General features: G+C 35.3%; 2 protein-coding genes and 1 pseudogene across 3 annotated transcripts; 1 reads left to right on the top strand and 2 right to left on the bottom strand.

Annotated features, from left to right (window-relative positions):
• Nucleotides 1-703: 703 nt before the first annotated feature.
• Nucleotides 704-8,058, bottom strand: LOC140975832 (receptor protein kinase TMK1-like; annotated as a pseudogene).
• A 66-nt stretch (nt 8,059-8,124) lies between these two features.
• LOC140975814 (cysteine-rich receptor-like protein kinase 43) lies at nt 8,125-14,844 on the bottom strand. Of its 2 annotated transcripts, XM_073439757.1 has the most exons (8): nt 14,337-14,841; nt 10,415-10,818; nt 10,220-10,330; nt 10,002-10,129; nt 9,676-9,886; nt 9,357-9,588; nt 9,084-9,234; nt 8,125-8,587 (listed from the first exon to the last, which is right to left on the bottom strand). In XM_073439757.1, the coding sequence occupies exons 1-8, from the start codon at nt 14,726-14,728 to the stop codon at nt 8,276-8,278; spliced, it is 1,941 nt and encodes a 646-aa protein (XP_073295858.1). In that variant the 5' UTR covers nt 14,729-14,841; the 3' UTR covers nt 8,125-8,275. The 2 variants fall into 2 exon arrangements, with proteins under 2 accessions (XP_073295858.1, XP_073295854.1); XM_073439753.1 differs by having other exon boundaries at nt 10,002-10,330; nt 14,337-14,844.
• Nucleotides 14,845-19,818: 4,974 nt separating this feature from the next.
• LOC140975805 (uncharacterized) lies at nt 19,819-23,085 on the top strand. The gene is made up of 6 exons (XM_073439742.1): nt 19,819-20,381; nt 20,870-21,001; nt 21,104-21,215; nt 21,302-21,363; nt 21,500-21,811; nt 22,141-23,085. The coding sequence occupies exons 1-6, from the start codon at nt 20,355-20,357 to the stop codon at nt 22,825-22,827; spliced, it is 1,332 nt and encodes a 443-aa protein (XP_073295843.1). The 5' UTR covers nt 19,819-20,354; the 3' UTR covers nt 22,828-23,085.
• The last annotated feature ends 859 nt before the right edge of the window (nt 23,086-23,944 follow it).

The following is a 23,944-nucleotide window of genomic DNA, read 5'->3' as shown; positions in this document are numbered from 1 at the left end:
TGTACTTTTGTTCATGACTCGTTTGATATATAAGGTAAGGGGAGTTAGGCAAAAACAAGGGAATTTTGAGAAGCAAACGTTGAATATGTGTTTGAATTGAAAGTATGACTGTTGAATATTTGAACACATGTTCTAATCATTCTCTTTTATTACAGGGAGAGAATCAGCTCTGTTGACCGTTGACCGAGTCAGACGGCCAGCCTGGCAGGTAGTTCGCTTACCCTATTTTGTTTTATTTTATTTTATTTTATGTTTTTTCTCTTTTCTATTTAGTAACACCAAATAATCGCCACGTTGATGACTATAGATAGACTAGATTGAAATATATTTAATGACTTTAATCAAGGAAGAAGGGGTGATAGGTGATGAAGCCTTTTTCCATATACCTTAAAATAATCTCATTACTTTCAACATCTACTCTTATTTTATAAGGTAAAGAAATAATTGTTTTCTAAATTATTTTAAATAATTCATCGTTTGTAATTCTATTTTATTTCTTTTTAATGCATACATAAATTTTTTTTTCATTTATTTTAGAGTGTAAAAAAAATAAAAAAAATCTTAATTTAAAGTATGTGAATTTATATCTTATGAACTATTTGGCACTCCTATGTTTCGGCTTTGTCACATGTATATAGATGGCTAAACGAGCTAAACCTTCATTGTTTTTTTTTTTTTTTGGTGGCAGCTACTAATATAACATAATCAAGATTTGTGAAACCTTTGCAAGCATTTCAGCATATCTTCAAACAGCTGATGAAAGTCAGGATTTTCACGATCGATAAATTGAAAACTTGGAAAATAATAAAGGCAGAAAGAGTGGGCAAGAATGACATCAAAGAACTGCACAAGAAAGAACAGAGAAAATCAGTCACAGAGCCAAACTCGGTTTCACCTTCCATCAGCTGATGTGAACGACTCGGCGAATCCAAACGGCCTCGTAGGTATGCTTGTCTGCGTGTTATCCAAGCTCGGAAGATAGGACGAAGAAGACGAGTCCATATGGCTTCTACCCTCAAATGCCTGCCATTTCTTAAGTGCTTGTGGCAGGGACATTTCGAGGTCGATCCCATATATATCATACGAGCTTTGATCCGATGGTTTCCAGAGTTCAACCAGAGAAGAAAGAACATTTACAGCATGACCCATGTCGGGTCTCTGATACGGCTCTCTTGCACAACAGTGGCCGGCTAGCTCAGCGACAGTGCTAATGCTTGCTAGAGTTTCATCTGTGAGGTCAATTGTGGGTCAATGGCTTTACGAAATATATCCTTGTTGAGTTGCTTTCTTAGGAACCATGTTACGAGGTGCATGCTCTCTTCAGGCTGGCTTTCGTCTAGTGTCTTACGTACCGAGATAAGTTCCATCAAGATCACACCAAAACTATATACATCCACTATGGTTGTCACCCTACCAGTCACTGTTACACGTGAAAATACGAGAAGGAATTCAATGGGCTTGTGCTTTAAAAAATGTCTACACATTAGGTTCTTGAAAAAGACATAATGTCGGGAATTTCATCATCTGGTAGGGATAAATTGTACCCAGTATTCTAAGAATAATGGTATGCAACAGAAAAACAAGATATATACAGTAAGATTAGATTACAATTCACAATGGCAGAGAGCTAGCGCTTAGTGCTTCAGTCGTGTTAGGTCATTATCATTGGGATTAAGCTTCTTGAAAACATTTAATCAAAGGTAAAAATCTAGAAATCTATGTTATGTATCACTGAGTAAAATTCAAGGTCGATTCAAAACATCACATTTTGCAAACAAGTGAGAAATTTCATGGCTAAAACGGGAAAAAGTTCACCTGCATATTCTGGTGCCAGGTATCCGAAAGTTGCAGCTACTCTTGTTTCAATGGAAGCCTTCCCTTCCGGAGCCAGACGCACAAACCCAAAGTCTGCAACTTTAGCTCTCACGTCATCCCCGAGTAATATGTTAGAGGGCTTCATATCCCGGTGTATGAAGCTTTGATGGGCTAATCCGTGGAGGTATTCGACACCTCAAGCAACATCTAAGGCAATAATCAATCTTCTTGTCCAATCCAAGGGTTGCAACCCTTCACAAACCCAGTTGAAGAGATGGTTACTTAGCGTCCCTTGTGGCATGTATTCATAAACAAGAAGCATTTCATTTCCATCAAGACAGTATCCAAGAAGGGCAACAGGATGCCGGTGTCGAACATAGGACAAAACAGAAATTTTGGACATATACTCGGTGGACCCTTTTCCCGTGATCACTCCACACTCCATTCTTTTCACAGCAATCTTCATTCCATCGTGTAGTTCTCCCTCGTAGACTGTTCCGAATCCCCCTTGAACCAATATATTATCAGAACTGAAATTATTTGTCACATTTTTTAGTACTTGAATGGAAATTACCATGTTTCCTGCTTCAACCATTTGAACTTCACTCGTTTCACTGGCAGAAACAGTAAGAATTTCACTAACACCTTCACCGACATTTGTGTTGGGGAATTACACCCCGAAGCGATGCCAACCACGATGATAATAGTACCCAAAAATTGCAGAATAAAATAACCAACAAGAACACAAAGATTTACGTGGTTCACCCAATATAGGCTACGTCCACGGAGCACTGCAACTTTTATAACCGGAAGAAATATTACAACAAGTGTATACACCAATACACTCAATATTTCTCACACTCCCAACCCGAGTATACCGAGAAAATAATTTCTCTAACTCACACAAGGAGAATTCTCGCACTCAAGAAAAAATACACTCTTTTTTTCTATGCACTCTCTATTTATCAAAGCTAAAAAGCTTTTGATTTTGGGATACAATAACTGAAGGAATTGAGCTCTATTTATAACTAATTCCCTCGTCCAATTTTTAAAATCAATCGATGTGGGAAAAGATTTTATTATTATTTTATTTAATGTGGGTCCCACCACATTAAATAAAATCTTACCTAACAATTCTCCCACTTGAAGACTTGATTTCAATCATGTCTTCACACCATCAGTGCAGCAGCTCATACCTCCTTTGTTAGTCTAGGAGACCAACTGAAGTCAAACACAACTTCAGTTTTTCAATGATAGCAGCCTTCGTGAGCATATCAGCTGGATTCTTGCTTCCAGGAATCTTCTCAAGCTTCAAGACTTCATTCACCTGATCTCTAAGGATCCCCATTCCAAGGATTTGCTTTGCAGCACCCAAATCCTTCAAAGCAAATTCCTTTGATAACTCTTTCTCGAGTTTATCAATCTGCTCCAGACAAGCTCCTGCTATCAACATATCATCTACATATATCAGTAGTATGATATAATAACCATCAAGCTTCACATAACAACAGTGATCAGCCTGATACCTCAGAAAACCATCATTATTCATTACACCATCAAACTTCTTGTACCACTGTCTTGCTTGTTTGAGACCATACAAGCTCTTCTGAAGTTTGCACACCATTTTCTCTTTCCCTCGTACTTCAAATCCCTGTGATTGATTCATTTCTTCATCTAGGTCACTGTGAAGAAACGCAGTCTTTACATCCAACTGCTCCAGATGTAAATCTTCTTTTACCATCAATCCAAGTACAGTCCTGATAGTAGTTAACTTTACCACCAGAGAGAAAATATCAGTGTAACCAATGACTTCCTTTTCACCTTTTACACCAAGTATTTCTTTGTACCGCTTGCTACCGTCATGTTCTAACCGGTACTCCCACTTGCTATGTAAAACCTTTTTACTTTCAGGAAGTTCTGACAACTCCCACTTGTGATTGGATGACAGTGAATCCATCACATCTTTCATGGCTAACTCCCACTGTTTAAAAGTCTCATAAACATCCGATTTATTTTCACAAAATAAACCCAAAATTTCCTGCTCGAATCGTCAACAGTAGTGCCATAATATCTTGAGTGATCTCCAAGGGATGTCACAGGAGATGGTCCACATATATCAGTATGTGCCAGCTCCAAATCCGCTGATTTCGGTTCTCTAACCTCTTTTGAAAAGCTCACCTTTTTCTGCTTTCCAAAAAATACAGCTTCACACAGCTTGTTTTCAACGATCTTTAATTCCGGTAGCTTTCCGTTTGAAACAAGCATCTTCATTCCCTTCTCACTCGTATCCCCAAGCCTACTATGCCATAGACTTGAATTAGCTCCAGCATCCACAGCCGCTAATTTATTTCTCAAACTGGAAGTCATATAAAGTGTTCCAGTTTTCTTTCCTCGAGCAACAATCATGGCTCCCTTTTTCACTTTCCAGGAACCATCACCAAAGGTCACCTTATGACCTTCGTCGTCAAGCTGTCCTACTGAAATCAGATTGTGTGTCAACTTTGGTACATGCCTTACTTTGTTGATTTTCCAGACAGATCCATTTGTCATCTTCATCCGGATATCACCCATACCAACAATTTCCAAAGGTTTTCCATCAGCCAGGAAAACTTTTCCGTAATCTCCCGCAATGTAATTATCGAATACATCACGATTACCAGTGGTATGAAACGAAGCTCCCGAGTCCATAACCCAAGAATCAACCGAGCTTTCCATGGATAGTAATAGAGCATCATGTACCTCCTCAGTAACAACATTAGCGTCGTTCTTTGTTGATCTGCAATTCTTTTTCAAGTGACCAGTCTCACCACAGCTCCAGCACTTCACATTCTTTTCAAAATTGCTTTTGTCTTTTCCGTTTCTCGACTTGGATCTACCATGCCATTGGTTAAAACTCTTTTCGTCACTCCTGCCCCTTCCTCTATTCTCGAGATTTAGAGCAGAACTTGATGATGTTCCTTCACCAGAATCCATCCTGCGAACTTCTTCAGCAAGAATTTGATCTCTGACATCATTGAATTGTAGCTTTCTTTTTCCAACAGAGTTACTAACCGCTGCCCGCATTGGTTCCCAATTGTCTGGTAAAGACGCCAAAAGAATAAGTGCCCGAATCTCATCATCAAATTTAATTTCAACCGATGTCAGCTGTGAAACAATCGTGTTGAATTCATTGATGTGTTTAGCCACCGATGCATCTTCTCTCATCTTCAAGTTAAATAACTTTTTCATGAGATATACTTTATTATTTGCTGATGGCTTTTCGTACATGTCCGACAAAATGGACATCATCTCCTCCGTTGTTTTTGCCTCCGCCACGTTATGTGCCACGTTCTTCGTTAGGGTCAATCGTATTACACCTAACACTTGTCGATCAAGAAGCTTCCAGTCATCATCCTCCATCTTTTCCGGCTTCTTTCCAGATAGAGGTTGATGCAACTTCTTGCTATACAAATAATCAATAATTTGTAGTCGCCAGAACGTAAAATCTGTACCGTCGAACTTGTTGATACTCGGTCCCGATCCATCATCTCCGGCCATCACTTCTCTAGCCTTAGCAAAAAGTCTAAAAAATCTTTTCTGATGTGGAAGATCAGACAAAGCTGCAACCACAGAGCATACTCAGAATTCTTAAGAATTTTCACAACAAGGCTCTGATACCAGTTGTTGGGGAATTACACCCCCGAAGCGATGCCGACCACGATGATAATAGTACCCAAAAACTTGCGGAATAAAATAACCAACAAGAACACAAAGATTTACGTGGTTCACCCAATATAGGCTACGTCCACGGAGCACTGCAACTTTTATAACCGGAAGAAATATTACAACAAGTGTATACACCAATACACTCAATATTTCTCACACTCCCAACCCGAGTATACCGAGAAAATAATTTCTCTAACTCACACAAAGAGAATTCTCGCACTCAAGAAAAAATACACTCTTTTTTTCTATGCACTCTCTATTTATCAAAGCTAAAAAGCTTTTGATTTTGGGATACAATAACTGAAGGAATTGAGCTCTATTTATAACTAATTCCCTCGTCCAATTTTTAAAATCAATCGATGTGGGAAAAGATTTTATTATTATTTTATTTAATGTGGGTCCCACCACATTAAATAAAATCTTACCTAACAATTTGATCCAGCAACTGTGATCTTCATACTCTCGTTATCCAATCCTGAATGGCAAGGATGTATTACCATAGCATTTGGACTTTGCACTCTTCTGAATCTCTTCTGTTTGTTCTTGTATAGACAGAAAGTGGCCACCCCAACCAAACAAATGACAAAGACTCCCCCAATCACTGAAAACATGACTACTCCAATCCAATTTCGAGATCTCGAACGACCCTTAACCAAATTACCCCCATCGTCAGATCCAGAATTTAATGAGCCAGCTGAACCAGGGGAAGTTGAGCCATTTAAATTCAAACCTCTCCCAGCCTTCCCGATATCTGGATTCCCATCAGTTTTAACAATCATGTTACCCCTGAAACCTGGTATTTGCCTGAAAGCTTATTATTAGACACGTCAAATTCTATAAGCCCAGTTAGAGTGTCAAGCTGATCAGGGATACTGCCAGTGAGATTATTATTAGCAAGAACCAATCTCTGCAGAGATTTAAGCGCAGCATAATCTGGACACATGGTACCCGTAAGCCCCATATTCTCAAAATTTATGACTGTTATGTCCCATTTTTACAAGTGATCCCCAACCAATCAGCTCATGGGTTATTTCCTTTCTAATTCTCAGAAAACTTTCTAGGGTAACCCATCGATTTTACAATAGAGAGCAACAAATCAACTCTACGATCACACCGGGCTTTGGTAAGCAAATACTATTAGTATCATTTGTCATATCAACCGAAACAGACTCGTCAAAGTTTGGTATTGCGCCTTGCAGAAAGTTATTTATCAACAACCTTTAACGACTCAAGATTCACCAAAGATACTGGAACTGGCCCCGTGAACAAATTGTCCCTAAAACTCAAAGTTTCCAGATTCTTCAAGCCCGAAAAATAGGGCAGGGGCCCCGAAAATATATTAGAATGCAACCAAAGCTCCTTCAAGAATGTCGTGTTCTGTATAACATAGATTTTTCCACTGAGTTTCTGCCCGTTCACCCACAAAGACTCGATCTGTGACCCACTAAAACCCGTTGGCAGTTCACCCTCCAAATTATTGAGAGCCAAATGTAAGTTTGTCAAGCACGGAAACACATCCGGGCCAAGAAAATCTGGAAAAGTGCCATTAATATTAGTAGAATTAGCCGAGAAATTCTGAAGAGTTGAGGCATTTCTAAGACTTCGAGGGATTTTCCAAGCAAGAAAAGGATTGCCATCAATCTCAACAGATTGCAAAGAAGACATGCCAGAGAAAAAAAATCAGTGGGCATGAAACTGAAACTGAACTGGTTGTTGCTAAGCATCTAGACTTGCAGTGAGCTCAAACCCTTTAAGCTTGGTAAAGGACCAGAAATGTTATTCCACTGGACCTCCAAACGTTCAAGCTGACTCAGAGAAGAAAGCTCCGGAGGGAGTGTACCTAGGAGATTTTGGTGCCCAATTTGAATCCGGGAGACCCGGTTCTCAGAGCACACGACGTGTTTCCACTTGCAGTAATTCGGATCGAACCACCCAAGTGTATATGGCGGGTTGAGTCTCTTCTTTAGAAGCCAACATTGCTGAGGCTTCATCTGGAATGGTTTGAGAGCCGGTACATAGAAATGCTGAAAACAGAAGCAACCCAAGAAATAGAACTGAGGAAAAACCTTGAATCTTTAGCAAAGAAAGTAGCTTCATTTCTGAAAGATCCAGTCTTTTGTTTTCCGTTCGAGAGAACTTAAGGATACAGGAGCAAGAGAGCCTTTTCTGGGCTTCTTTTGGGCAGAGGGTCCGCTCAACTGCTGCCAAAGCAGAATTTGCAGAGGCTTCAACAGTTGGCAGGTTTTTAGACGAGCATTGGATTCTTTCAGTTGAAGAGAGAGTAGGGAGCACATTGAGAAGCATTGGGAATGGAGCTGGAGCACATGGAGCGATGGACCCACAACACCAGAAAAGTTTTAGAAAGACGATGCCCTTGGAACAGAGAAATGACAGTGGTAAAAGGCTGGATAATGAGTGGCACAATGTTATTTTGGAAATCGATGTATACTAATACTATATCACGCATCAAATGAGCAACAATAAGTCTTCCCCGATTGACCAAAATATTTAGGCCTCGGAAAAAAAAAAACGATTTCTTCCATGTGTATATATACGAAACTTCATTAATAGAGTTCGTGAGTTAACTTCAAGAAACATTAAGACTTAATCTTGTTCTCTTTATTTTGCCTGAATAACATGTAGCAACATACTAATAATAATAATTCACATCTACGGTAATAATTAAACATTGTAGGTGTTTGACAATATGATAGTTATTTTCCATCAGTTTCCACCTGTTTGAACTCGGGTCTTGCTAGCGCCCATTGAACTGAGATATTGAGGCTGTGGCATTAGATGATCCAGTGGAAATTGAACTTTCAGCCAGAAGCCTTTTACCAAATGATACAGATGAAGATCTGTTCGGAGTCCTTTTCTGTGGCCCAGAATGATCATTTAGCAACATAACAAGGACTTCAGACATTGTTGGTCTGGAAGAAGAAGGTGACTGAAGGCAAATCAAAGCAATCTCTATTATATTCTTCAACTCTTCAGGTTTATAATCATTTGAGTCCAACGTCTCATCAGCGAGGTTTTCAGGCATTCCGTCCCCGTAGAGCTTCCATGCCTATTTTGATCATGACAATGCAAGATTTGAGTAAATTATAATCATACAAATGAAGCATTTAATCAACGACAACAAACAAATGAATGGGGAAGCAATCATTGCCTCGTCCTATGTGACGGTCTGTCGACTGAAATGTGATACTTGGATTGTTGTAAAATTCCGCCAACTTAGTGTTTATTATATCTGTAGAACTCGGTCCTATGACTAATATTAAATTCTAGGTCATACATTTTATGTTTTGAGTCATAAACTGGAACAATTGCTAGGAAGGGATCGATTGATACAATCATGTATATGCTGGTTTGTGTGGTTGCGTAAGCCACATTAAGTTGCACCTTACCAGAAGCAATAGCTTTTGGCAACACTTTATACTCGACCCTACAAGTGCAAACGGAGGTTAGTTGGACTTGGAGAGTGCCTTCCTAGAAAGTCCAAAACTCAGCTTCTTCTAACATTTGAGGTATGTGGTATCAAGTTTTCACAGAAACGCAGTTACCTCTTCAAGAAGATATTGAGTGTCAGATTCCATATCCACGTCGCTGCTTCTTCGGCCACTGATAATTTCGAGGATCACAACACCGAAACTATATGTGTCAACTTTCTCGGACAAATGCCCATGAACTGCATATTCTGGTGCCGTATAGCCCCTGATACATGCATGCAATTTAAATATGTGAGTGAGTACTATTAGTTTACAATTCTTGGTTCAAATCTTAACTTTACAATAGGAATGAAAGAAAAAATGTGTTTTTGGAACAGGTAAACGTACAATGTCCCGGCAAATTTAGTGCTAACGTGACTCTGGTTTTCTGGGAGAAGCCTTGCCAACCCGAAATCAGAAATTTTGGCTTGGAATTCATCATCTAGTAAGATATTGCTAGGCTTTATATCTCGGTGTATGATACATACATGATATTGCTCATGCAAATAAGCAAGACCTTTAGCCATGCCAATTATTATGTCTAAACGCTGCCTCCAACTCAGCATTCCTCTTTTATCACCTTTCATCAGTCAGGTGAAACAAACAAAATTACCGAGTTAAAATAGATTCATTTGAAAAATATTATTACACATACGCTAGCACATACCATATAAAAATTTGTCAAGGCTTCCATTTGCCATGCACTCATAGACAAGAAGCAACTCTGATCCTTTGTTACAGTATCCTAGTAATCGTATTAGATTGCGATGATGAACGTTACTTATAAGCCTCACTTCACTTTCAAACTCTGCCTTTGCACTGTTGTTGCTTATGTTCAATTTCTTCACAGCAACAATATTCCCATTTTTCAAGGTGGCCTGTTATGTGACAAAACCTTTCAGTCTATGAAAATAGCAAGTCAGATTTGTTAAAAGCGGTTGCGAACAAAAGTACAAAAACAAACGGAATTATCTACATTCATAACATTGTTACCTTGTAGACCTCACCAAAAGCTCCTTCTCCCAGTTTATTTTCTTTGCTAAAATTGTCTGTTGCAGATTTCAAATCCTTGTAACTGTACACATTTGGTCTTTGCAATTCCATGGCCCCCAATATATTTTCTGGTGGAAGAACAAGTTCGGTTATGTATGAAGTACAAAAGAGAAGAGAAATATATGAATTAAATGGATCATGTTCATAAAATGAATCACCTGTTGCTTTTGCCTTTCTTGATAAAAGAAACCATAAGAACAAAAGAATTAAAACAAGGCCAGCCCCTCCCACCACTCCTCCAACAATTGCTTTTTTATTGCTTGAATCCCCTGATAGAAAACGCGTTATTTAGTGACAAGGAAAAGCATTAATGACCAAACTGGAGACATAAATCGCATGTCTCAGATTCTTACCACCTCCTTCTAAGAAGGATGATATATCTGTTGTCTGATTATCAGCGAAAAAAGGTGTTTCTGAGTATCTAAGAAAACAGGCTGCATCAATAGCTCTTCCATCTGCATCAGGTAAACAGCTTTCTATGTTTCTATACGCGACAGTTAAGCAGTCCTGGCAGCCACTCTGACTGATTGTTTCAGCACATTGTGCTACTCCATAAACTGTTAAATTGCCACCACTCACAACTCCACTTTTAGTTGCTGCAAAATATTTATTGATTCTAGGCGTAGCGAGTTCAAGATCCTGCAACAATGTCTGAGCCTGTGCACTGAATGCAGCTGCCGGAGATGCGGTTCGGTTGCCGCATATTTGAACATTTCCAGGAAGGGTGGTTTGATCATAGAAGCTGTTGCTTTCATACCTCAATAAATCAAAGAAACAAGAAGCCAGTGAGAACTTAAAAGATACGCATCTCGTGTCTCTTAAGTTTAAGGAAGTGAGAACAAACTGTATGATCACTGAGCTCATTTGTTGTTCATGATCAGCATTTATAGTTTTTTAATAGATTCGTTTCATAGAATTTTTCGGATTCTTTAAAATCCTCTGCAGTGGGAGGAAAACAGCACGACGAAAATCGTGTATTTTTTTTTTTTTTTTGAATTGATATTAGCACAAAGACAAAACGACGTCGCTTCGTTTGCATAGCACAAAGTGGTGTTTTCCTAACTGCGGACTGCGGAGGATCCGGATTCCCGAAAGATAGCCTGGTACAAAACTGAAGATCAACATAAATGGGGAACATGCTCATTTTCTCAGTACAAGTAACATCTTGTATTTGATTTTTATAGACGATAAGTTTGGCGCAAATATTAGAAAGAAGACACTTGTCTCGATTGTTTAATTAGAACAATCAACTCATAATTATTTTTATTATTTGAAGTGTAACTATAATTCGGTACCAAGTAAATTCTTTTATTTTCAAATTTCTACTCCATTTACCATTATTACTTTCTTCATAGTTGTCAAGGACGAAAGGCGCATCATGGCACGCAAGGGCCATGGAGCCTGAGTCGCAAAGCGCAAGGCGAGACGCGCGCCTCATCGAAGCAAGACACACATTTTAAATTTTTAAAATATATATATTTATGTTAGAAGAATTATATTAAAATATGAAATAATTAAGTCACAATGTTATTCAAAATAAAAAATAATTAATAAGTTCAAAGTAATTAGTAACATGATTAAAAAATTTCAATTATTCAAATCAAGTTCATCTTCTTCCATCGAATAATCAGAGTCTCCATAACTTTCGAATTTGTATTTTTCTTGATATTCATAATTTCTTGATCAACATAGATTTCTTCTTCTTCTTCATCCAAAAGATGTGAAATCAGTCTTTTCTGATTCTTTTATATGTAGATGTCATCACCTCGTTCTTCTGTTCAGTGCTCTTATTCTGATTACTGAAGTTAGAGCGTTGGGTTGCGATGATTTGGATTTGAGCTTTTTGTTTTAAAAAAGTAATTAAAAAATCACTAAAGCGTGCCTGAATGAACTTCCAAGGCTAGTCCAGCTTAGTGAATCGTTGAGCTTGGAGTGAGCCTGGGCTTGCCTTAGTGAATCGTTACGCCTGGGATCAGAGTCCTCGTCTAGTGGCACGTCTCGCTTTAAGACGAGAGTCGCTCGCCTTTTGACAAGTGATAACTATGACTTTCTTTAACACCAATTAATAACTTACATAAATGTTTTAATATCGTGTTAGTCTGAAAAAAGATATGTCATATCGGGTGAATTTCACGTGTTAGACCTTCATTGGTATAAGACTTGCGCACATTTTGTGGAAGATCCACAACAATTCAAAAGTCATAACTATCTCCGTTAAAATTTACCCGATACAGCATAGAATATACCGTTATCTCGTGTCTCACAAAATCCTACAATAAATTGAGGTATCACAGTATAGAACAAGGTTCTAAAAAACGTGAAACACCCCGAAGCGCGGATGTCGAGCTCCAAGCTTTTCAAGCTTAAGCGAAATTAGCACGGACTTAAGCGTGAAAATGCGTTATTTATCTTTAGTGTAATTGTAATTATCTCAAACCAATAAATAGATAAAATAATACATAAATATGATAAATTTAAGTCTGATGAATTAATTCTCATATTTATAAAAACATAAAACCTCAAAATTACAATCGTTATTTGTTTTTGCAACTAGACCACGTTAAAAAGTGCTAAATATTTGTCAAATCATTATCAGACATGCTTAATCATAATTAAAATTAAAAAATAAGCATCTAAATTATAAACTTAATTTATTATTTTAAAATAAAAAGACATACCTTCAAAATAAAAAAATAAATAGATACGATTAATTGTGCTTAAACATGCTTAATTAAACACCTTAATTACGCTTAATTCGGTCAAATTACAGTTTGAAAGTAGAACGTTTTTGTCGAGCTTCAAACTTAAAACACTGGGATAGAACGTATTACTAGCTTTGTATCTCACAAAATTCTACAACAAAGTTGATTTCTCCAAGTTGACCACGAGAACGAAATGTAAACTGATAAAAATACGGGGAAGTTGGTCTCAATGATTCTAGAACATAGGTCCAACTTTTGTTTTGTTTGCAATTTGCAACCCATAAATTATTAAATCACAAAACGCACGGTTAGACGTAATATAATATATAATTGAGACATTATCTCGAAAACGACATTCGGTTGAAATTTTTTTAAAAAAATTAGGTCATCATTTAATCTCTCAATTTCGTTAAATCATTATAATAATAGATCTGATATCATGGTCATACCAGAAAAATATCTGTAAAAATTTGTATCGAAATCGCTATTCCCTGTTGCTTTCCTACAGCTGTCCGCCGGCCGATTGTCATCATCGTACGAACTCTTGTCATTAATTCACACTTTAACTATTATGATGAAAATAAATAAATAAAGGTAAATTTACTTAATTACACGATACGCATATATATTTATATATACAAAACTTTTATGATACCAAATACGAGCATTTATTTATAAGCTTTAAATTTTTTTTAACATATTTATAAGCTTTATTTAATGAGTATTTTACGATACGGTCTCATGAATTTTTATCTGTGAGACCGGTCAGTCCTACCGATATTCACAATAAAAAGTAATACTCTTAACATAAAAAATAATAATTTTTCATCAATGACTCAAATAAAAGATCTGTGTCACAAAATACGACTCGTGAGAGTGTCTTACACAAGTTTTTGCCTTAATTAATATCTGGTTTTCTTCGAAGTTATCAATTTCGTTCCATGTAACAATTATTAAGATATTTAAAAATATATGATTTATCTGTCTATACAATGGAAAATTCTATATAATAAATTAGTTCATGACTGAAAAATTAAAACAAAATTTTGTGTGACGGTCTCACGAGATATTTTTGTAAAACAAATCTCTTATTTGAATCATTCATAAAAAATTATTATTTTTTATGTCAAAATTATTAGTTATTATTGTAAGTACGTATAGGGTTTACATATTTCAATGATAATTTATAGCTTAATACGAAAATTCTTCCAACTTTGTCCCAAATTAATTAATTATCATCGACTAAATCTTTGAAAGTTACGTATAACAAACATACAAACTGATGTTCGATCATTAAGACTTGTGTTCGGATATAAAATTTGGATTTAAGTAAGCATTTGAGAGTAGAACTTAAAATTAGTCCATGTTAGGATGAATTGAATAACTCAAAAAATAATTATTTTGGTTTTCAAAATTAAACCATTAACAAGTGAATTTTTCTATCTTTAGGACTCTTTAATAGGTAATATATGTGAGTGTGTATGTATACAGTATATATGTTTGAAGTGAAATAGTATAATATACGTATGAAAAATTCGGCAACTGATATTGGCTTAAAGGAATAACAAAATACCTGAGGAAACATCCATCATATATGACACGAGCACCATTTGCAGCGGAGCAGTTTCTAATCTGAGCCACCGAGGCATCGTAGCAGGCCAAGCAATCGGCTTCCGACAGATAATTCCTGCATTGAGCCATGGCGTAGACCGGGTCCGACGACCTTGCACGCTGCGCGGTAGCGAATCGTACGCTTCCGCCGGCCGAAGACAGCTGCGTTCTGAGATCGGCGAAAGTGGCGTTGAGGTTGTTGAAGAAGTCGGGTATGCTGGAAGCATTGTACTGGCTGCATCCTTTGTTCAGCAGATTAATCTGTGGATCAGCGTCCGCCACTCCCCACCATGTCGACAGGGCGGAGACCGTCACTATAAATCGGAGACACCACCTACACCCTCTGGATTCCATGACCGGGAAAGGTAGGTATAGGAGCGAATTGTAACTGAACAGACGAGAGTACGTAGGCTAATTATTAAAATTAGGCGTTTTCGATATTTCCATTATTTAGGGTTGAGGAAAATGCCGTTGTCATTCCATATGTCACATTGCCACTGACCAATCCAGAATTATTTTGGTTATATAATATTAGTCATCGTGCTTTTGTTGTTTATATTTTTTTTTTTTCAAGCCTCAAGTTTCTATAATGTCTTTTTCGTTAAATAAAATATATATGACAAAAATTTGTGTGATACGATCTCACGGATCATATTTTGTGAAATGGATCTCTTATTTGGATCATCCATAAAAAAGTATTACTTTTTATTGTGAATATCGGTAAGATTGACCCGTCTCACATATAAAGATTCGTGAAACCGTCTCACAAGAGACCTACTCAATTTATATAGCACTAGCAGTCTTACCTTGTTTAAATTCCAGATTTAATATTTTTTTAGATGGTTTGTTACAACACAAAAATGTTTATGAAACTGGTTTAATTTTTATAAGACGTATCTCGAACTTGATCTAATAATATAAAAAAATATTAATTTTCACTATATATAGATCCGTGAGATCGTCTTAAGAGATAATTAATCTTGTTACAATTGATTTCGAGATCTCGTTCTAAATGTGGAAATATTGTAGATATATGGACTACAAATTATCGTGAATTATAGATTTAATATGCACAATAAAATAATAGTATATGATCATTTATATACTTTATTTATATAAATTTTAAGGGATACATCGGAAATTCATTTTAGCCATATGTGGAAGCATTTGTTTAGCAGCCTTTGTCGTTTAACATTTCCAATGAGTTTCTCTCCCCGGAGGCTTCAATCAGTCACACTTTCCAGAGTTGATTTGTTCTAGTCTTCTAGAGCTGCTGTGTAAGCGTGACTGATATTAATATAATATATTATATATATACTCGCACTGTATATTAGCTGACGACACACAACATAAAACATTACATAAATATTTATTAATGAAATTAATATGTGTGATAAATATTGAAATTGACTAAGAAATGCAAGAGAGTTAGAAAATATTTATAGGGAAACTTTTTTTTAAAATGAAGATTTTTGCATTTATTTAACTATTTTTTCTTAATATATTTGAAATTGATTTGGAGAGAGATATTGAAAATCAATAAATTGTTAGTGAAATGTAAAGAATTTTAAAGATATTTTGGAATTTATAAAAGGTTTCATTAATTCATCGAAGTAGTTAGTTTAAAATTTTTAACTTGATATATATATATATATATATATATATATATATAATTTAAAAATGAGTTTATTAATTTGTTATAACTTCTAAATATTATCTTTTTTAGGGGAAATGCGTAATATATTTTGGTGATTATATTCCCCTACATTGCATAATTATCTATGTTTTATTTTTGGTTAAGTTATTTATTTGCGTGTTATATTATTTTGTTGCATGTTGTCAATATGTATTATAACATTCGAGACAATACTTATATCTGACACACACAATGATTCCTTTCATGTTAAAACAAAATTCTTTCAAAGATACTCTAAGCTAATGAATCGGAAATTTTGTGCTAATTTTCAATAATCTCATATATTGTGAGTGATATGAGATTATTTGTTGATTAACTGATTATGTCCGGAGTTCGAAGGTTGTATTTGTTTTTAAAATAAAATCTTAATTATATATTATATTCTACAATATGTCACATATATTATAAAAAAATATATATATATAGAACCGGGAGCAGAACTGGGTAAAGCCCAAAATGAATCAATGTAATAAGCCCAAATAAAAATATGAAAAAATGAAGCAGCAGTCCAAAGTGGGTTCCCAGTTCCCACCATTAACTCATTCGCCTTTCAAAATCTGAAATTTGATGGTTTTTTTTTTAACATATATATCTTTAATTCATTTATTTAAATAGAAATATTACAATTAATTTTGTAATAATTATTATTATCAATCAGTTTAATTAAGCATACGTTATTAGACTAACCACCTCTTGTACATAAATATAAAAACATTATACTCAAAGCATCTATTACCATTGTTATTATACAATAAAAACCAAATGAAAATGTATATTAATATTATAAAAAGTTTAAAAATTAATTCTATTTTTATGATTTTTCTGTTATAATTTTATAACATATTATAAAATAATTTTTAGGTAAGAGTCTTTTTTGTTAGCTAATATATTACATATACTGACAGTCCGATACATATCCTCGGCATAGCTTATATATCAATTTATGCTACTATTACTTTCTTATAACAAAGCTTAAAAATTAGGTAAAAATTCGTGTGAGACGATCTTATAGGTCATATTTTATTAGACGGATATCTTATTCGGGTCATCCGTGAAAAAATATTACTTTTTATTGTAATTTGCAAATATCGGTAAGGTTGACACGTCTCACAGATAAAGATTAGTGAGACCGTTTCACAAAAGACTTACTTGGCACTAAAATCTCAACACTAAAGTCTCAAATTTGACATGAAATATCTGGTTTATGATTTCATCTTAACAAATTTCTCATCCAACTAAAAAAAATCTCGAAGGAGGAACAACCAACACAATTTAATTAAATTAAGTTTTTCAAAATACTTTCACGAAAAATTATCTAGAAGCAAATAAAAACTAAAACAACAACCAAGACAATTAAAATGATTTTTTAAACACCAATACACTTGATCAACTTTTATCATAGAAATTGGTATATATTACTATGACACACACCAACGTTAAATAATAATTAAAAAAAACAGAATATTAAAAATTATGCTATTTCTATGTCTGACCTGATAGAATAAGTTTCACATAATCTTATAAAAAATTATTCAAAATTAAGTTGGTCTCCAATTTTATTTATTTTTTAAATCCTAATATAAGGATGAGAGAGGGATCGAACCCTTGTCATTTTCACGAGAAATACAAGTGAGAATCAATGAACCACTGTTCTGGTCTGAGTTGCTCACCTATTTTATGTGTCTTTTAAAGATAATAATAAAAATAAATAACTCGTTTCTTAAATAACCAATATTTTTTTTGTCGTGTCACTCCTAGGACAAGAACTTGACCATTCTCCTAAAAATAAAATAAAAATTGAATAATAAAAAGGAAAATGCATGTCAGCGATGCCATTAATTTATCGTATCCGAAAAAAAGGATCTTGTCCAATTTTCAAGTAAAAACATATACAATTATACAATATATTGTCCTTTTACTATTTCTTTTATCTATTTTCTTAGCTGGCTGTTTTCCAAAGAGACGAGCTAGAAAGTTCAGTCCATTCGTCACCTAGCATACCACTTGAAAACAAACACGCGATAATTCATGTGCATAAATTTTATTTAATTAATTATTTTTAAATATTTGATTTATCGATTATGATTAATGAGTTATTTAAATTTTTTTTAAGAAATTATTGAAATATATTCTTATAATAAAAAACAGTTACTTTATCATATATTTTATATATAAGATAAAGATATATTCCCCTAAAATAAAACCATTTATTTTACAATGCTGTATAAATTATTTCCTTTTGACCAATCCTATTTTTCTGGGCCACAAAATATATAAATATATATAATATAATATAAAAATGATATTTATAAATAGGCCTGTCAGAGCGTACACGTGGTGGATCGACAGAAGTGGGGCGGCAAGTGGTGGTGATGTGGCTGAAAAGTGAAAAGTGCAAGAAAGTAAGCTGGGAATATATATTAATTAATGGTTGAAGTGTAGGACATCTCATCCTCATCCACTTCCACTTTCTTTCCAATCCACAACTCTCCCCTTTTTAAGGCTACCATATTTTTGCCCAAAATAAACACACACACACACATATATGAAATTAATTATTTTAATGAGATATAACCGTTAAATGTCTCACATAGGTTGTGTTAAGTCAATGTAACTCGATCATAATCAAACGAACTGGAATCTTTTTCTGTCTATGAAGATCCCACCAGAGCGCCCTCTGCTTCTATAGGTCATGAACTAGGTTCGAATCATTCTCAAAGAGTCCATAATAAGTGATTCCATTTTTTTCATTGGGTCCGGGTAGAGATCAAAGATTTATTCTTCAATATCAAGCAATCTGTTTTTTTTTTTCTTTAAGCCTGAAATAAAGGATTCTTGTGGAACAGAAGAGATGTTTCATTCAAAATTAAGAGTTTCGAGTTATAAAATAAATCAATGGAAAAGATGGTTGAAAGACTGTAAGCACTACGATTTATTTCAGATGAGATGGTATACATTAATATCAGAAAAGTGGTGAACTCTAACTATATATATAAAATTAAATCATCTTATTTTTTGAACTAGTTTTTGAAATTAAATTACGTTCAAGTCTCAATCTTTAACAGGAATATAAAGTAAAATGTCACTGATATTATTATTATTATTATTATCATCGTTGACGAAAGGGTGTTGGAATTTGGATATTCATGTGGCTATTAATGATTTAGGTATGGGGGGGGGGGTGTGGGGGAGGTAGAATGCGAGAGAGATACCCCTTGATAAGAAATTGTAACAAGAAATAAATATGAGTGGACCTCTATGTTTACTATTTCGGGATTACTACTACACATGCATGCTTCACGTTCAGTACTTGAAAGGATTCCCTACATTTGTCCACAAAAATATCCCCACACACATGTTTTTCCCCCTCAGCAAGTTAAAAAGATAGAAATCAGAATTATCTCAATCTTTCGTCTATTCAATGAACAACCAAACCAAAAACAAGTAAGTGTAAGAAACAAGTTAAAATCATATTTAGTATTAAAGAATTTTTACCTAGAATGTACACGATCTTTTGTTGGAAAACAAAAGAATGTATCTATTTAAAAATAACATATTCAATGATACAACCACCAAAAATCACAAGCAGTCAACTGTCTCATTCGATTCGTGTTCCCATTCGTCATCGATGCAAAAAAGTACATCTCTTTTTAATTTGAACCACACGATTTATCCTTAATTTTCCTATATTTACCGATCTGACGTGGCACCTCTACATCTTCTTCATCCTTCCCCTCTTGACCAATCCCACAACTATTTCTCCATTTTACATCATTTTATTTTTTGTTAGTGTTTTTACTCTCTCAGATATCCGTTTTCTTTCACTTACTTTGCCTTCTATCTCTGTATTTTTTGATTCTTTCTTCTTATTTGTGTTTCTGTTCAGTTGTTTTTTCAGTTAAAGATCGAGTCTTTGGGAGTGTTTCTGCGCATTTTTCACTTACTTTTTTCTGTATATGTGAAGATATCTGCAAATTGATGTTTTACCAAAGTTATGTTGAAAAATCAGAACTGGCCCTGTCTATAGTTTTCCCACATAATCAAAAATTTCCATCCAGTGATTTTAAATTTCTTGTTACTCGTCTCTGAGGGAAAATCATGGTTCCTACTTTCTTGAGATGATATCTTAGATTACTTAGTGTTATTTATTTCGGGGATCCGTTTCAATTCTTGAGGTGTATAAGAATTTCCACCGGAAAAGACTGAGATTGAGGGAATTGATTTCCTTCAGCTGAGAAGGTTTCGAAATTTCTGTAAAAAAGAAAAGAAAAAATTGGAGAACTGATGGTCACTGCAGCCGAGTCTATACAGGTTAGTCATTTTTGTACTAAAAAAATTGTTTATTTTGGTTTTAAGGTTTTTTATTTGCTTTGTTTGACTTCTCGTAGGTTTCTGGTGTTACAGTGGTATCAGCAAGAATTGTGTTTTGTTTTTAACCACTATTAGCGAAATGAATTATGCTCTGCACTGGTGAAAGGGTAAAAAAACCCGGAAAATGAAGCGAGGGTTAGCAAATTCTAAAATTTGGAAACAAAAATTTATGATCACTTTTTTTTTTACTGTTTCAGTGTTTGCAAACTCCCCAAGTACAGTAGTTTAATTCGATTAGAGAGATATCTTGTTCTTGATTTTCTTGTCCAATAAATATGTTTGGTCCGAATATTGAGTAAATCTCACACTGATGGTGTAGTAATCCAGCCACGGTGTTTTGCTGTAATGTGAATCATTTAAACATAGCTGTTTCTCGAGTATTGTTCTTGACATTTGGTGGGTTGTTTTCTTTATTCCTTCTACCGCAGGAGCAAATTGGAGGCACGGGGTTGGACACTTTTCCTCCTAGTAGCAACAAGTCTCTCTTAGAATTGGGTACACCTGCTGGTACCCCCCAGTCGAAGGAGCAGTTTCATAATTGGGAAGAATTTTCTCCGAAGGTGTATATCCTCTCTTGTTCATTATAACAATTTTGGTGCTAATGTCCAACTTCTCTTGTATTTTGGCAGATTATTTTTAAAAATTATTTTCTTTTCGAGTAGATGAGGAAGCCATATACGATAACAAAACAAAGAGAAAGATGGACAGAAGAAGAGCATAAAAAATTTCTCGAGGCGCTGAAACTCTACGGTCGAGCTTGGAGGAGAATTGAAGGTGTTTATTTGGTTAAAATGGTGTTCTGTAAATGTATCTTTCAGTACTTCTCTTATATTGGTGATTCTTGAAATTCGTCTTTACAGAGCACGTGAGTACAAAAACTGCGGTGCAGATTCGGAGCCACGCACAGAAATTTTTCTCCAAGGTATTACTTTTACTGCACTTAGATCAGTTTGCCGCTTTTTTGGCCTAGAACTATAATGTTGGGATCCAACTTAGTTATTGATAAACTTTATTCTATTCATGTTGCAATGATATTCTGATGTCTGTGTGGTGATTAGGTCTCACGTGATCCAAATGGAGGTGATGCGGAATCCGAAAAACCAATTGAAATTCCTCCTCCCAGACCTAAAAGAAAACCAATGCACCCTTATCCTCGTAAATTGGTTTGTCCGGTCAAAACAGGAATTATAATACCCGAGAAACCAACAAGGTCTTCATCTTCTACTCTGTCCATTTCGGAACCGGAAAACCAATCTCCTACATCGGTATTATCAGCGGTTGGCTCAGATGCATGTGCTGGGGCAAATTGTTTGTCTCTAATTTCTGGTCCAAAAGATGAATATTCAAGCCCGGATGAACGAGTTTCTCTGGTACTAGCTCTACTCATTTTACTCATCTTCCTATAGTGCATGATATGGCAAACTGTTGATCCACTTAAAATGTTTATGTTATATTGGATTGAGATGATTTGATATTAATAAGATGCAAGCATGTTTTTTTTATGTGATTTCTCGTGATTAAGCTATACGAAAGATTTTTTGACCATATCTGTTAAAGTTTACTTTGGCATACATGAAGGGATAATGATTATGTAACAGAATGAGTGTTTGTGGTCGAACAATATAAATCTGCGATGCGCATCATTCTCTTTTCTCTATATTTCTACCCTACTTTCTAATTCAACAGTTAAACTGGACAGGGATTGGAGCTTTTGTCTCAGAACGAATCTCTTGTTAAAGAAGATTCAAACGAATCAGCTGCTCGGTGCTTGAAGCTGTTTGGTAAAACGTTACTCGTTTCTAATCCACGTGGACCATCTAATGTAGCAGCAATGCCTAGCAAAATCGAGTCCTCCAGTGAAAACGTGGGGAGGAGTTTATTTCCTTGGAGCGTTGCACCTTTGTCACTTTGTTGTGGTGCAACAAATAGCGATGTTTATTACACGCGAGTGGTAAGTGAAAACTCACACCTTGTGGATACTCAGTGTCCGGTTTCTTTACCATGGTTGACACTCTACCGCACCAAATCACCACCAACTCAGGAAGTGCATAATCCTACCCCGATCAAAGCTCGAATGTCACGTGATAAGCAAGCCAAAGATGAAGAAAAGGAGGGGTCCTCAACTGGTTCAAATACGAATTCAGTTTGCACGACAGGAGGAGAGAAAAACTGGGGAGCTGATAGCTATGGCCTCTCGTTTGAGAGGAAATCCGAGGGACAAAAATCACAGCCCTCCAAATTAAGCAAGAGGATTTCAGCTAAATCAGCTAAATGTGGAAAAGGTTTTGTGCCTTATAAACGATGTCTTGGCGAAAACCTATCTACCCTGACCTCGAATGAGGCTTCCGAAGAACGAGAGAAACAAAGGGTTCGCCTCTGCTTATAAAAGCTTGTGAATAAACGTTATGCATTTTCTGAGGTGCCGCGAGTATTAACATTTAGCAACGTATTTCTAGTGTAATTTTTGTTTACCTATCGAATCTTGAGATGTATTTTATGTTTTGGAATTTCTAATGTTGTAATGTGCGAGGAGTTGATTTGTATTCGTGCAGTATCCCTCACATCTCTGAGCTTTCTTTGTACAATTTGTAGTATATAACATCAAGAAGAGCTTGGAAGTTCAATGTAAACTTTTTTGTTGTTCGTTTGCATTTCCTAGTCAAGAACCATATGCTCCTTAACATTTGCTACTCATGTATATGCTCCTCTTGTAGGAAGATGGTCGGATCTCCATGAATACGAAATACTTATTACTATATATGCTATGCTACTTACTCTGTGCGACTGTTGTATAAACAACGTCGAACATTGTCATTTTACCAAAAACAGTAACAATGGCTATTTAATAAACAGTACATCACAAATTTTATTAAATCTTCCGATAACATGAATGTTTCGTTTCGATACACTTTTAGCAAAAAAATTTAATATATTCTCTTATAATTCTGCAAGCTAAACCCATTAATCTATGTTACAACTCTATAATATCAATATTGCAGTTTCTGAATCACAGATATTACATCATACATTTAATGGCTAACACATGTTAAATTTAGTGACATAAATAACATGAATGGAATTTGTTAAATAATAAATTAGTACTGAAGTCATACAATCAATCTTGGAACATATCTACCTCTAAATGGGGGAGATTTATTTGAATTAAAAATTTATAATACGATGTTTTTCTTAGAAATTTGAATCAAATTTAGAGTTTGAATAAAAATTATGTCTCATGAATGTGAGAGTCTCTTTTGGCTTTCCACATTAGGGATGACAACTTTCCCCACGGGTTTGGGGCCCCGCGGGGAAAACCCGAAACGGGGATGGGGATCCCCGATTTTTTCGGGTTTGGGTTCGGATTTAGGGATTTTTTTAAATCCCCGATGTAGTTCGGGGCGGGTATGGGATTACTATCCCCATCCCCGAAATCTCCGAACCCGCCCCGAAAATAATATCAATAATAAAATAATATTATTATTAGTATTAATAATATAATAATA

The sequence above is a fragment of the Primulina huaijiensis genome, chromosome 1, assembly GCF_012295235.1.
Source record: "Primulina huaijiensis isolate GDHJ02 chromosome 1, ASM1229523v2, whole genome shotgun sequence".
NCBI classification, from domain to species: Eukaryota; Viridiplantae; Streptophyta; class Magnoliopsida; order Lamiales; family Gesneriaceae; genus Primulina; species Primulina huaijiensis.
This window is presented reverse-complemented; position numbering and strand designations above follow the sequence as displayed.